The sequence below is a fragment of the Ictidomys tridecemlineatus genome, chromosome 5, assembly GCF_052094955.1.
Source record: "Ictidomys tridecemlineatus isolate mIctTri1 chromosome 5, mIctTri1.hap1, whole genome shotgun sequence".
Lineage (NCBI taxonomy): Eukaryota > Metazoa > Chordata > Mammalia > Rodentia > Sciuridae > Ictidomys > Ictidomys tridecemlineatus.
In genome coordinates this window covers 159,595,595-159,608,991 of record NC_135481.1, presented here as the reverse complement: position 1 = coordinate 159,608,991, position 13,397 = coordinate 159,595,595, and the positions used below count along the sequence as shown (strand labels likewise).

Below are 13,397 nucleotides of genomic sequence, written 5' to 3'. Positions count from 1 at the left end.
TCTGGACTTTCCAGAGATCTCTAGAAAGGTGGAGAAAGTCTATATCACAGAATCTACACTTTCCCCAACTGCTTTCCTAAAGCTTGTGAGCCAGGCAAAAACCCACTGTCCTGGAAACTGAAGTCCAAGAGGCCTCCTGCATGTTGATGTTCTTATCACATTCAGAGTCAACATATATGAACAATTTAGAACTAGCCACATGTTAATACATGTAATTTTATCAAATTACACTTGATAAAATGTAATTAATTAAAATAAAATAAATTTAAAATTCGATTCTTCACTCACAGCAGCTGCATTACAAGTGGCTAGTGTGTCAGAGAGCACCGATAAAAAACATTTCCATGACAGAGGGACGTCCTCTGCCGGTCCAGCTATTTGTAAATACACTATGTATAGGAGTGTGGGTATATAGTCATGTATGTAGCTTTGACCTCTAATATGGGCTGTAAGCCAGTGCCACCAAATTGGATGGTTTCTCCAGAGCCTGAGAACAAAAAGACTACCTCTACCACCATCAATGGCCCTCCATAACCGGTAGATACTTTTACATCACTCAACATACACATCCAGGGGGACGGTGCATAGCATCACTCTGTGAGAACTGTCTCATATATTTTAAGTTCCTCGGGAGAGAATTGCTGTTATTGATGGGCTGCAGTGTAAGCTTTGGCAAGCCCTCCCAAGATGACAATCTTGATTCAAAGAGCAATAAAGAAACAAAGCTTGTCTCTGAGCTGGGTGCATGACCAGCATCTTTTTATAGAAGTGTTTTTGCAAGATGTGTGTTTAAAAATATCTACCACTGGAATGGGGATGTAGCTTCAGTGGTAGAGCATTTACCTCACATGCACAAAGTCCCGGGTTCAATCCCCAGCATGATTTCTCAAGAGGGTCCAACTCTGTGGACAAAGACATCCCAAAAATCTGGTCATGTCTTATAGAACTGTCATTCACCAGAATTAATTTACCCAGTTTCAACTTTTTTTTAAATGGTAGAACAGGTTGAGTGTCTCTAATCTGAAAATCAAAAGTATTCCACAATCCAAACCTTTTTGAACACCAACATGATGTCACAAGTAGAAAATTCTAACCTAACTCATGTGATGGGCACTAATCAAAATGCAGGTACACTAAAATGTTGCTTAAAATTATCTTTAGGCTGTGTATATAAGGTATACAGGAAAAACACACTTACATACATGAAATGCATGTGTAAGCGTGGGTCTACATTATGTTTATGCAAATATTCCAAAATTTTAGAAAAGTTCGAGATCTAAGATACTTCCAGTTCATATTCAATCTGTAATCATAATCATATCAGCAATATATTCTGTTTATCAAGGAAATTAAAAGAAAAGTATGGATTCTTGCCTCAAGTCATTCCTGAGACAAAACTTGAGTGCATGGACAGTTTTTGAGAGATGATCCCAGGAAATACACAGAAGTGAGGATGCAAAACAGGAGACTGGAAAAAAGAATAAAGAATGCATGACTGAGCACGTTGCCACCACTGGCAACTAGAATCAACCCCATAGAGGATACTGAGTTGTCCCATGGAGGGATAGAGAAGTCAGAGTGTATTTATGCACCACATCCTGTCAATCATTGGAAGAGGGATGCTCCTAAGAGGTTAAGTCACTGGCACCTTTGGACAGACTAAGCATGTTCCCATGGTGTAAGCAGGGGAGAAGCTGGAGTTGTTCATGCATGAGATGGGAAGCAATCACAGTGCACTGGATCTGCAGTAGCAGGTGACTCAGAAGGGACTTAGAAGACATGGGAGGGGCATCAACAACATCTGCTACATTCCCATTTTACGGGAAAGTTTCTGAGCATGGTAAATTGCTCAGACTCACACAACTGGAATGGAAGCTAAACCCAGGTCTGTCTGATTAACTCCAAAGCCCCCACTCTTTCTGCCTTCAAACCCCCTCACAAGGTACACACCTTCTCTTATTTTATCTCTTTGCCCTTTTGCCCTCAGGAAAATACCATCCACTGGCAAGCTGGTGCTGACCCTCATGACTGATGCATGTGAAGGGAAGGAGAATTTCGTCCGCTACCTCGAGCACGTCCAAGCTGTCATCACAGTCAATGCAACCAGAAGAGGAGACCTGAACATCAACATGACTTCCCCTATGGGCACCAAGTCCATTTTGCTAAGCAGACGTCCAAGGGATGACGACTCCAAGGTGGGCTTTGACAAGTGGCCTTTCATGACCACCCACACTTGGGGGGAAGATGCCCGAGGAACCTGGACCCTGGAGCTGGGGTTTGTGGGCAGCGCACCCCAGAAGGGGGTGCTAAAGGAGTGGACTCTCATGCTGCATGGCACACAGAGTGCCCCATACATCGACCAGGTGGTGAGGGATTACCAGTCCAAGCTGGCCATGTCCAAAAAGCAAGAGCTAGAGGAAGAGCTGGACGAAGCTGTGGAGAGAAGCCTGAAAAGCATCCTAAATAAGAACTAGTGCTGCACTTCTGCCTCCACCACCTCCTTCCCTTCCCATTCTCTGCCTCTATCCTTGCTCCACATTTCTGGCAGGCACCTAGCAATTACTGTCACCCCACACAAGCAATTCCATCTTCTTGAACTGCAGCTTTGCTCACTATCAATGATTATTTTCATTACAATGAAAGCAACCTTTTTTTTTCTATGACCCAAATATAATGTTCCCACTAACATCTATGTCCTATGTGTTACTCTACCCTCTTTATTTCTGTCATTCAAATGGGTGATATCCTGCAAACAAAACTGGCGCAGCTTTCCCCTGAAATTTTTTTTTCATATCTGAGAAGAGAAAAGAATGCATGTAAAAAAAAAAAAAGCCACACATAGCAACACCAAGAACGTCTGTCTGTGCTCTCAACTGAGGAACTGTTATGTAACAAGAGAAGTCAAAGCTGATGCAGAAGGCGAGTTCTGCAGCTCTTTAAAGCACAGGGGAAGCTGTTAATCCTTTGGGGAAAGATGATTTGAATTTAGCAAAGTTTTTCAGGAACGTAGATTAAGGTGACATGATGAGAAAGATGTCATCTATAGAGTCCTAATTACTGGACAGGGAAAGAGATTTAAAAATGAGCGTTGGAAATCTACCGCCAACACAAAGATTGTAATTCACCCTACTCGGCCAGCATGATATAAAACCTAAGTAGCTTGGCTGTAAATTCACCAGCTACTGCTCTGAGTTATGGTAAAAAAAAATCTGCTGGAGCAGCTCAGTTCTTTCCAAGTTGTCACAGAGTTCATCCCTCCCACCCCCCACTCCCTGCCAGTTTTCAGGGGTTCCTCACATAACTATCCAAAAATGGGGAAAAATGAAGGTGGGCCTCACAACATGTCTGGTAAAGAATAGTTTGCTAGTTTTTAAAATAAGAACATTCCCTTTCCTAAGTCACTTTGGGACTTCTTGATCTTGATGTAAGAGATAAGGTATTATTTTTGACAGTTTTATACACCTCTACATGGGCTTTGATTTCCTAAAAGTATCACTGGAAAGAAATGTCTTGTTCCCTCGTGTCATGATGTCATAGATGTATTGGGGAAATGGCCTCTGTTCTGAAGAGGTGTGTGAGGGATGGCTGGGGGCACATTTGAAGGTAGGAGCAACCATCTTTACATGGACCTCCATTTATGAGGGGCCTCGTGGGCCAAGAGGGGAATAAGCCAACTCATCCCCCAGTGACTTGAGGTCTCTTATAGGAAAGCACAGAGTTACCATCTTGGCAATGCAGAAATCCATGAGCCCTTTTGACATGCCACCCAAAGATTACAGTTATCAAATCCAAAAGACGCAATTTCATTGCCAAATAAGTATTACTGAAGTGACCTGTTGTCACTTTTTGTTCCTACCCAAGGATTGGTTTCTCACCCCCATCCCAGTGCCCAGCCATTCAAAAAAAAAAAAAAAAACTATTCATTCTCAACCACTCCTGGCTCCATTCCTCCCTTCCCAATGGAGTATGTGCTTGGCCTGGAGTCAACTTTACTAAAGCCAGTAGCACAGGAGCGCTGGGTTAGATTCCCTGAAGGTGCAACTTTAAGAGAGAATTCTGGAAATGTCACTTTCTTTTCTCCCCCATACTGGCATGAATTTCTGTCTTCTCTAACACCTTGTGACTCACCCTTGCATCATGCTTTAAAGTGTAATGATATTTATGATTTTTTAAAAGAAATTTATTACTTGTTGCAAAGGTCTTTTTAAACCAGTTTAAAGAAAAATAAAATATAAATGGAAATCATTGAAAATTCATTTCACATTAATGGTCTGAAAATAAACCAAAGGACATTATGTGTGCATGTGTGTATAAGTGCACACAGAAATATTATATATACATATGTAGACTATATACATGTGTGTATATATGTGTATATATATACACTTGTATAAATGTATATACACACATATACTTAAAATGTGTGTATGTGTAACAGACACCATATTCATCTCTAAAAGAACATTCAGAGAATATCAAGATGATTCTGGCTGAAGACAAAGGCCGGTGGAAATTCAGGTGAAAATCATCAATTCCCATTTTGTCACCTCTGTAATTTTGCAGCTCTCTGTATAAACATTAAATGTCTTATATAAGCAGCAAAAATATAAAATAGTTGTCCATATTTTCACAGTTGTGATATAATTTATGAAATTAGAGAGTAACTTATCAGCTTCTTAATAGAAATGGCAAGTTTTGATATGAGTATACAGTATATAAAAATATATATAGTGCTATATATAAATATTTGGTCTCTATTTCATTTTTTTGCATCAGTCTTAACACTAAACTATGTCAAGCTAGTGATGTTTTTATGATATCCCTGATTCTAATGCAAGAGACAGCTATTTATAGTCATTTATTTTAAAAAATGAAAATAAGTGAATAACGATTAATCAGGTTAACATTGTTACTTCCTGTGACAAAATTTTATAAGTAAATTTAAAATGATATGTTGTAAATTAGGAGGCTCAACAATAAAACATTACCTTCCAGAAATTATGTGGGATGTGCTGTATCTTACATGAAAACACTTTCCATTGATTGTAGAGAAGATAACAAAAAGTTTCCAGTGAGAGACCTAAAAAGCTTTCTTTAGTAAATATGCATGAAAGACATAATTAGCATATTAGTCATACACAAATTATGATCAACAGCAGCATTTTTCAAACTCAGGTGACATCCATTAGTACACTGTAAAATCAATTTAGAAAGTTAATACCAGGATTTTTTAATAGGATAGGATACGGTCTGGTAGGGCAGAGTAAGGTAGGGTAAACTGGATCATGCACATTAAGGATAAGTATTGTTTTCTGAAATATTTTTTTTCCAGCGGTGTGTATGTTTGTGTGTCTGTCTGTCTTTGTCTGAGTGTGTGTGCTGGTTCACAGTGTAAAACACATTTCTTATTATGGGTCACGGTCAAAGATCTTTTAGAAACACCATTCTAGACCACATTAGTCAAGCTAGACTAAGTTATGCTATAGTAACAGCCTCAGGATCTCAGTGATTTAATACAACAAAGACTGATCATTTCACACAAATTCTAATAAGGATTCAGGTGACCCCTATGGCCATAGACCTCCTAGTGACTAGAGCATCCAGGTTACTTCAGTCTTCTTGTTTGTAATCATAATATGAGGATGCTACAATCACCATGCAGAAGAGGACCCATTAAGAACTCTCATCCACTCCTCTACATTCAGCCTGACGATGTACACACCAATTCCCTACCCATTATTCACTGGCCAGAGCTGGCCAATGACCATGCCTGTACACAAAGGACCTAACAGATACTTGGGGAGCTTTAGAATTTCTACTGCAACACAAGACTTTTCTGTTTGTTTGTTTTGTTTTTTGGTGCTGGGGATTGAACCCAGAACTTTTGTATATACTATGCAAGCACTGTACCACTGAGCTACAACCCTAAAACATTCTTAAGTTCTGATTTATGTGGTAGCTTCTCTTCATGAATGTTACTTGTGAATATTATTACAAACTAATATTTACCCCATATGACCACATGCTGTTTTAGAAAAATCTTATTAGTTCACTATAAAAGTAATTTTGTTATTTTGTCCTCTGATACGCTGTTCATTAAATTCAATTATTAAAAATTTGAAGAGCACTTATGACTAAAAACAGACATTAAAGGGTATCAGGCCCAAAGTTTGGTCTTGTGAGACTGAGACACTTCTGATATTTGAGCACATTTAAAAAAAAAAAAATTGGTAAAATTCTTAAAAATTACTATTCCACGTCATCATTACTATCACTCATATACATTAATGATGGGTTTTCATGTGATCAATGCACTCATTGATTAGAGTGATTCCATGAAAACCACACAGGACAAAACTTTCAGGACACATAGCCATGTACTCTATATTAAGGGGAGGAAACGTGTATTAGGGAAATTGTTGAGTTCACAGCCCGATGAAGCTTTTGGATGCAACAAGTCTAATTTGCTAGAAATTTCAGAAAATCAAGACTCGGAAATTAGGAAAAGTGGTTGTGATAGAGTGTGTTTTAGTCAGTTTTTTTGTTGCTGTAACCCAAAGACCCAACGACAACATAGAGGGGGAAAAGTTTATTTTGGCTCATGGTTTCAGAGGTTCAGTCCATATATGGCCAACTCCACAGTTCTGGGTCCAAAGTAAGAGAGTACATCATAGTGGAAGGATGTGACAGAGGACAGCAGCTCTACACATGAGAGTCATGACGCAGAGAGAAAGCTTTCCTCATCAGAGACAAAATATAAATCCCAAAGGCACACCCCCCAGGGATCTACTTCCTCCAACCACAACTTACCTGCCTGCAATTACAACTCAGTTAATCCACATTAGTGGATTAATCCACTGATTAGTTTATACCTCTCATAATCTAATCATGTATTCTCTGAAAACTTTTGCATTGTCTCACACATGAACTTTTGGGGGACACCTCATATAGAAACCATAATAAGGGTAGAGTGTTTTTAAAATTCTGGGAGTGTGAAGCAATATTAGTACAGAATGTCTCCTGCACCAATGTGAAGAATTTGGTTGTAGCCAGCAAAGTGGTTCTCATCACCTGGCAATGGTCCCACTCCACACCCACCCACATCCTCTCGATACCGCATTAGATGCCCAAGAATATTAATCTCAACCTAGGGGATACACATACCTGATCTATAGAAGGGAACGCCCTCCTCCTTATATCACCAATGAATCAAGAAGTACTTGAGATTTTACACTAATCTCTTGTACGTTGAGTTGAACTTTTTCCTTGTGTTCAAAAAAACTCTGATCAGATTTAGTTTTGGATTCATAGGAACCAAGAAACAAAGTCTGACCTGAGGCAAATTCCCCAAACTAACTTACCAGCTCTGGTTTTCCTCTTAGAAGAGTCATAAACCTGGGGATAGAGTGAACTCAGTGGAAAATGTGGGCAGCCCCAAAAGGTGATGATTCAGTGGTGCTTAATTCCTAATGCTCAGCCCTACATGGTTTAGGGAGGAGCAGTGTGGGAAAGCAATTAGAAATCTCCGTTCCGAGTTTCGGATGCCAGAACAGCCCAATGTGACTGCCAATTCCTTAGGTCTAATGTCAGCCGTCACCATTTTCCACGAAGGAGGCTCCTGTCCCATCTGCCCTCATCATCCCAGCAGAGAGTGTCCTATCTCATACTGTCCTCAGAGATGTTCCTCTGCATCCAAGAGGACATCCCATGGGCTACTTCAAGCTGGAAGCTAAACCTTACCTTTCTCTTTTCCAGTCCCATGTCCCTGGCTGGCCATAGATGACAGGTAAGCCACCGGGTGAACTCCTGGTCACAAGGATGCAAGGTGAAGGACATTGTGACTGTTGAGGGTACAATCACAGTTGAGTGATTGGCCTGGGAATAAATCTCAACTCCAAAGCCAGTTTTCTTTGAATGAAACATAAGTTCGTGTGACTTTTGGGGGAGTGTTTGCTTTTATCCAAACCCGAGAAAATGGAGTTAAGCATTTGCACTAATCAAGGTATTCAAATAATGCCCTTTGTCATTTCAAGGTGACTTCTCTCATGAACCACAAATCTGTCACGGAAAATTTTTAGGAAAAACCTGATTAAATTGTCTGCTTCCTTTACAACCATTCCCTATAAACTAAAATCTAAATCCTACAAATTATAATTGTTATAGCTACAAATTACAATCTCTATAAGCTTCAAATCAGGGGGAGAACCAAATAAAATTTTCCAATATGGAAGAAGAAGGAAGACTCAGGTAGAGATGCCAGATTAGCAGCATCTTCTAATGCATAAATTGAACTTTGAAAACTACAACCCATGGACCAAATCCAGCCCATGACCCGTATTTGCAACAAAGTATACCTTTGTCTACTTACTTGTATTGTCTGTGCCATGCTACAACAAGGGAGTTCAGGAGTTATAACAAAGACTGTGTAGCCTATGATCTGGCTCTTTAGTAAAAAAGTTGCCAACCTCTGCCCAGTTCTCCCTCCTAACCCACCTGGAGATCTCCTGTTAAGTTTCCACATGAGCCAAAGGCCAGCCATTCTATCTCTCTGCCAGGGAATGTTCACTTGCTGCAGAGATGCACCAAGCCTACTGTGCAGCAAGCCAGATAAGCATGGCTTCAATGCCTCAGGACCACCTTCAACTGGGGAGGGATGGGAGCTGTTGTACATTTCAGCGTCCTTACCTCCTGCTGGGACAATTGAAAGAATGTTCTACCTAGTCTTTTCAAAAGACTCCAGTAGAAGGAAGCCCCAGTTTCCCCCAGTGGTGATCTGCTCGTTGATGTATCCTATGACATATTCCTTCCTTGTCTCATCTCCACTTCTTTATAAATCATGAGGCAGAACCCACAATAGTGATTTTAAGAAAATTTAATAATTGGGCACCATAAACTGAGTATCAAGAATTGTTACCTAGTTAATTCAAAGGTCAAAAGAGGAAATATCACATGGACCAAGGAGTTTAAGGTACATGGGAGCTAGAGGCCTGCACACAAGCTGCCTGCTGCAATGAAGGTGCAGCAGCATGATCCCAGCCCATGAGGGGATCCCTAGGTCACCTAGCCCTCCAAGGGGGTACTTCAGCCTGTCTTATAAGCACATACTATTAGGACCTAAAAGATGGTGAGCTATGCCTGGATAGGGTAAAGCCAATCAAAACTTTCCTGGAAGTACTTATCAGTCCTGATGGGCCAATTGGTCATCTGAGCTGGGGACAGGGGTCTGGGAACCACCTAGTAGTTGAGTTCCTCTGAGGTTTCCCTCAGGACAGCTGGAACTCTTGTTCCAATTGTGTCTGGCAAAAGCAATGCTTAGAGGTCTTGGAACTGAAGTGATCTCAACCTGTTCTCCAACTCTGAGTGGATAAGAAGCCTAGCTGGCTGGGGTGGGACCCGAATGCAAGTACTAGCAGGCTCCTTCTGGTCAGCACAACTTCAGGAAGCAGCTAGCTTCCGCCCTAAGGAGAGAGGTTACAATGAATGCCACTTGGAGCATGGAGAAGAGGCCCATGGTACAGAGACCCAGACCTCTAAGGAGGGGGATCAACAAGCTAGTGAAGGTATCCCTGGGGCCATTGTCAGGAGGCTGGTTCTGAAAAATACTAGGAAAACTAAAGTCTGGACAACACCACTGCCCAGGAAGGAGCAGGATGAGGAAGCAGTCAATCTGGTCAGGCTTCTGAGAACAAACACCATTGACGAGGTGGCTATGAAATTGATTTTTCACAGTTCTGGAGACTGGGAAGTCCAAAATGAAGGCAATGGCAGATTTGGTGTCTGGCGAGGACCCATTTCTGGTTCACAGATGGCACCTTCTCATTCTAATTTCGCATGGTAGAAGGGCATCTCTGGAGCCCCCTTTATAAGACCAATAATCCCATTCATGAAATCTCCACCCCTTGACCTAACCACAGTTCAAAAGCTCCACCCCCTCCTACTTGACCTCAGAGTGGAGACCGCAACATGAATGCAGGGTAGGGGGACATTCAGATGTGGACAGGAACCAAAAGCAAACAGAATAGAGCAGGTCCTTCTCCCTCCCGCTTCTGTGACCTTTCACTCTTCCCTGCTCCCCTCTGACAGAACCTCCAGAAAACTGCTAGCAAAGCAGGATCAAGAGTGCAGAGTCCTGGCTTCAGCATGGCAGAGGAGAGAGAAGGGCAGGTTTGGGGCAACGGACAGGAGCATACCTCCCCAGACACTGAGATTCCTACAACCAAGGTTCTAGCAAACCATTTGCACCCAGAGCTCACTTAGGGTCTGTTTGGGGAACAATCCAATGTAATTCAAACCTGCTTCAGTTCTCTGTTGATAGCAAACCTCAACAATTAGTAGTTATCTTTGGAAACTTTGGGATTGCAAGCAAAAATAAATCATCTCTAATGAAGCAAAAGGCATTATGTCAAAAGCATGTGGAGAAGCTCTCATAACTGAAGGAAATCCTAAAGAACTGGCCATAAACATCTCAAAAAAGGGTCAGAGATTGGAGCAAGTCTGTGGACCTAGATGCACAGCAAGAACCAGAGCACCCTCTTCAGAGGGCAAGCCCAGGCATTTTCAGCTTTGGTCTTACTGGACTCAGATTTCAAATTTCAAAGAGATGGGTATCTGATTGGTTTGGTTTTGTGGTCATTTGCTCAGCTGAAGACCAGAGGAAGGCCGGATATTGTGACTAAGAGTCTGATCAGGGTTGTATTTATTATGGGAAGAGCAGCTCTATATAAAATCAGGACTGTTGCCTAAGAAATGGTCAGTATTACTGGGCAGGGAAGGGCAGTGGATGCCAATCAGCTGTCTTAGGTCAGGTTTTCAAGAAACCAACCCCAAGACAAGGAGTCAAGGGCAGGTTTAATTGAAAGACAGCATCTGTGCAGAGGAGCAGAGTGAAATGGGAAAGAAAGGAGACACAGGACATGTTGATAAGTGGTTGTTAAAACTGTGGACATGTGGGGCTCAAACCCCCTGGGGACGTCCAAGAGACCGTCTTTAATATGTTTCCATTATCCCAACAGAGAGAAAAGAGCTGGGGTACTTATGCACCAGGTCCTGTCCAGCCTTGGATGAGTGAGGGCTACTCCCAGAAGCAAGAACGCCCCAGGATTCCCAACCTGCCCAGTGTGGGGACCAAGCAGCTTCTAGGGCCACAGGAAAACCTCAGGCAGAGAGTCACATGTGCTTGAGTGTGGGCATGAACGAGAACAGCAGGGCACTAGAGTCAGGTGTTGATACAGCAGCAGTGACTGGAACATTTAGAAATGAGAGGGGCAGGGAGTTCCAATGCAGCTTCTTTAGGGAGGAGGAGCTGGGGGAACATCTCACTCCTAAGGCTGCTTCAGGGAATAGGAAGCCTGTCACTCATGCTATTGGGAGGCCTACTCTTAGCCACCAAGTTTACAACACTTTACATAAAAATGAATGGCTTTGTGCTTATTTTCAGGGACTTCAGGAAGAGTAAATACCAGGAAATGCTATTCTACAGCTTTCCAGGGGACAATGGAAACAAGTAGGGCTAGTGTAGAATAGCCACCAAGAAAATAAGCAAGTGGGGCTAATCCCTGGGACCCTAGGGAAAGGGGGAAGAGACCAAGAGCCAAACTATGTCCGAAGTATATATTGCAGTCAGTCTTGCCTTTCACACCATGGACTCTCCTTTCAAGCTCAGGTGATTCTGCCAGCAAATGAGGCTCACCTGGTCCCTCACTTCCTTCCTACTCTGGTCCCATTTATTTCTCCTGTTTGAACAGGCCATGTCAATTCATACCCCAGGGCCTTTGCACTTGTAGTTCTTTCTGCCTTGAATGCTCTTACCTCAGGTCTATATAAGATGTCCCATTTTGTCATTCAGGTCACAATAAGTCACCTCCACACGGTCTTCCCTTAATCGTCTAATCCCAAGTAGACCCCTACTCATTCTAGGATGTAACAATATTTGATTTCCTTCATACTATTGTCTCTATCTGGTTTTCTTACTTAGTTATCTGTCTATTTGTGCATTTTCTTCCTCTCCAACCAGAACGTCAGGACTTTGTGTGCAGGGCCACATCAGATTGTTCTTTGTTGTTTCTCTGGTACCCAGAACCAGGCTAGCATGGAACAGACACCCCATCCATTTTTCTTGATTAATTGATTAAATATAAAAATGACTTTTCATTCCAAAATGATACTCCTTGCCTTTTTAAACAAGAATATTAACTGACATATAATTCACAAAATAAAAATGACTTAATGAGGAAAAGAAAGGGTTGGTGATGGCTATTCATGTTGAATGTAATAGACACACTGGCCCCACTCCCTACCTCCTGGGATCCAGCTAATGGTTTCCATTATTCTTTCTTAAGTTTTTTAATTATAAATATTTCATATGAGATCAAGCACATTCAAGGTGACATGGCCTTAGACAAAGTATTAGTATTATAAACTGTGGAATGGAGTAGATTTTCCATTTATCCTTTAGGGAAAAAAAAAACAGCAAAAACACTTCCTTTCTTGAAATAAAAACCTAAGTGAATTCAGAACAAGATTGTTTAAAGCTTTAAGGAAAGGTGACTCCATTTAGCATTCTGTCATTCATAACAGAAATGATAGAATGTCATTTGTGACTCAATTTTTCTCTCATAATGTGTAGCTATCTTACCAGATTTTTTAAGCCAATGTGATAATCCACTTAAGAACATTCACTTAGTGTCCATAGTGCATTTTGAACCCTCTATGTGAAGGAGTAATATTTTCAACTGGTGTGAATTAAAATTTATTTTTGACCATGAATAGAAAAATATATGTCTATTGTTATATTGCGTACATGTACAAATATGTAACAATGAATTCCTCTGTTCTGTATATAATGCACCAATAAAAAATTCTCTGGAAAAAAAACTGTAAAAAAATTTTAAAAGAACAATAAGTGCCTAGGGCAAATAAAAATTTGTTTAGGCTAAGAGTGTAGCTCAGTGGTAGAGTACATGCTACATACACAAGGCCCTATGTTCACTCCCCAGCCCCAATAATAATAATAATTATTATTATTATTCTTAAAGATCCTGATTTGGTATGATTTTTTAAGAATGTGCCACAGTAAGTACTTGTATGCATGTATGTGTGTATATTCAAAAGTGCACATTCACATGGGAGAGGGACAGGTGACTAACTGAAATCATAAATTAAATGGGAAAATCTCCCCTTAACACTTTCAGGCACATAATATATGCTCCATGAATATTTATAAGACGAATTCACCAACTTCTAAACCAGGAATTTATGCAGTGACATTCAAACTTGCTTTCTAAAACCCCACCTAGGATTGCAATCTCTGGGTGAGAAAATTTTAAGCATATCACACAAAGTACACATGGTGCCTAATGCAGTGGCAGAAGGCATTGAGGCCCCGCCTATATCCACTC

The 13,397-nt window shown here is 41.1% G+C and overlaps 1 protein-coding gene across 1 annotated transcript in view; it reads left to right on the top strand.

The window, feature by feature from the left end:
* The window catches only part of Pcsk2 (proprotein convertase subtilisin/kexin type 2), a 255,395-nt gene extending 250,397 nt beyond the window's left edge, over nt 1–4,998 (top strand). The window contains exon 12 of the mRNA XM_013356426.4: nt 1,988–4,998. Within this exon, the coding sequence (XP_013211880.3) occupies nt 1,988–2,474 (487 nt within the window). The 3' untranslated portion in view covers nt 2,475–4,998. The remainder of the gene's footprint in view (nt 1–1,987) is intronic.
* The last annotated feature ends 8,399 nt before the right edge of the window (nt 4,999–13,397 follow it).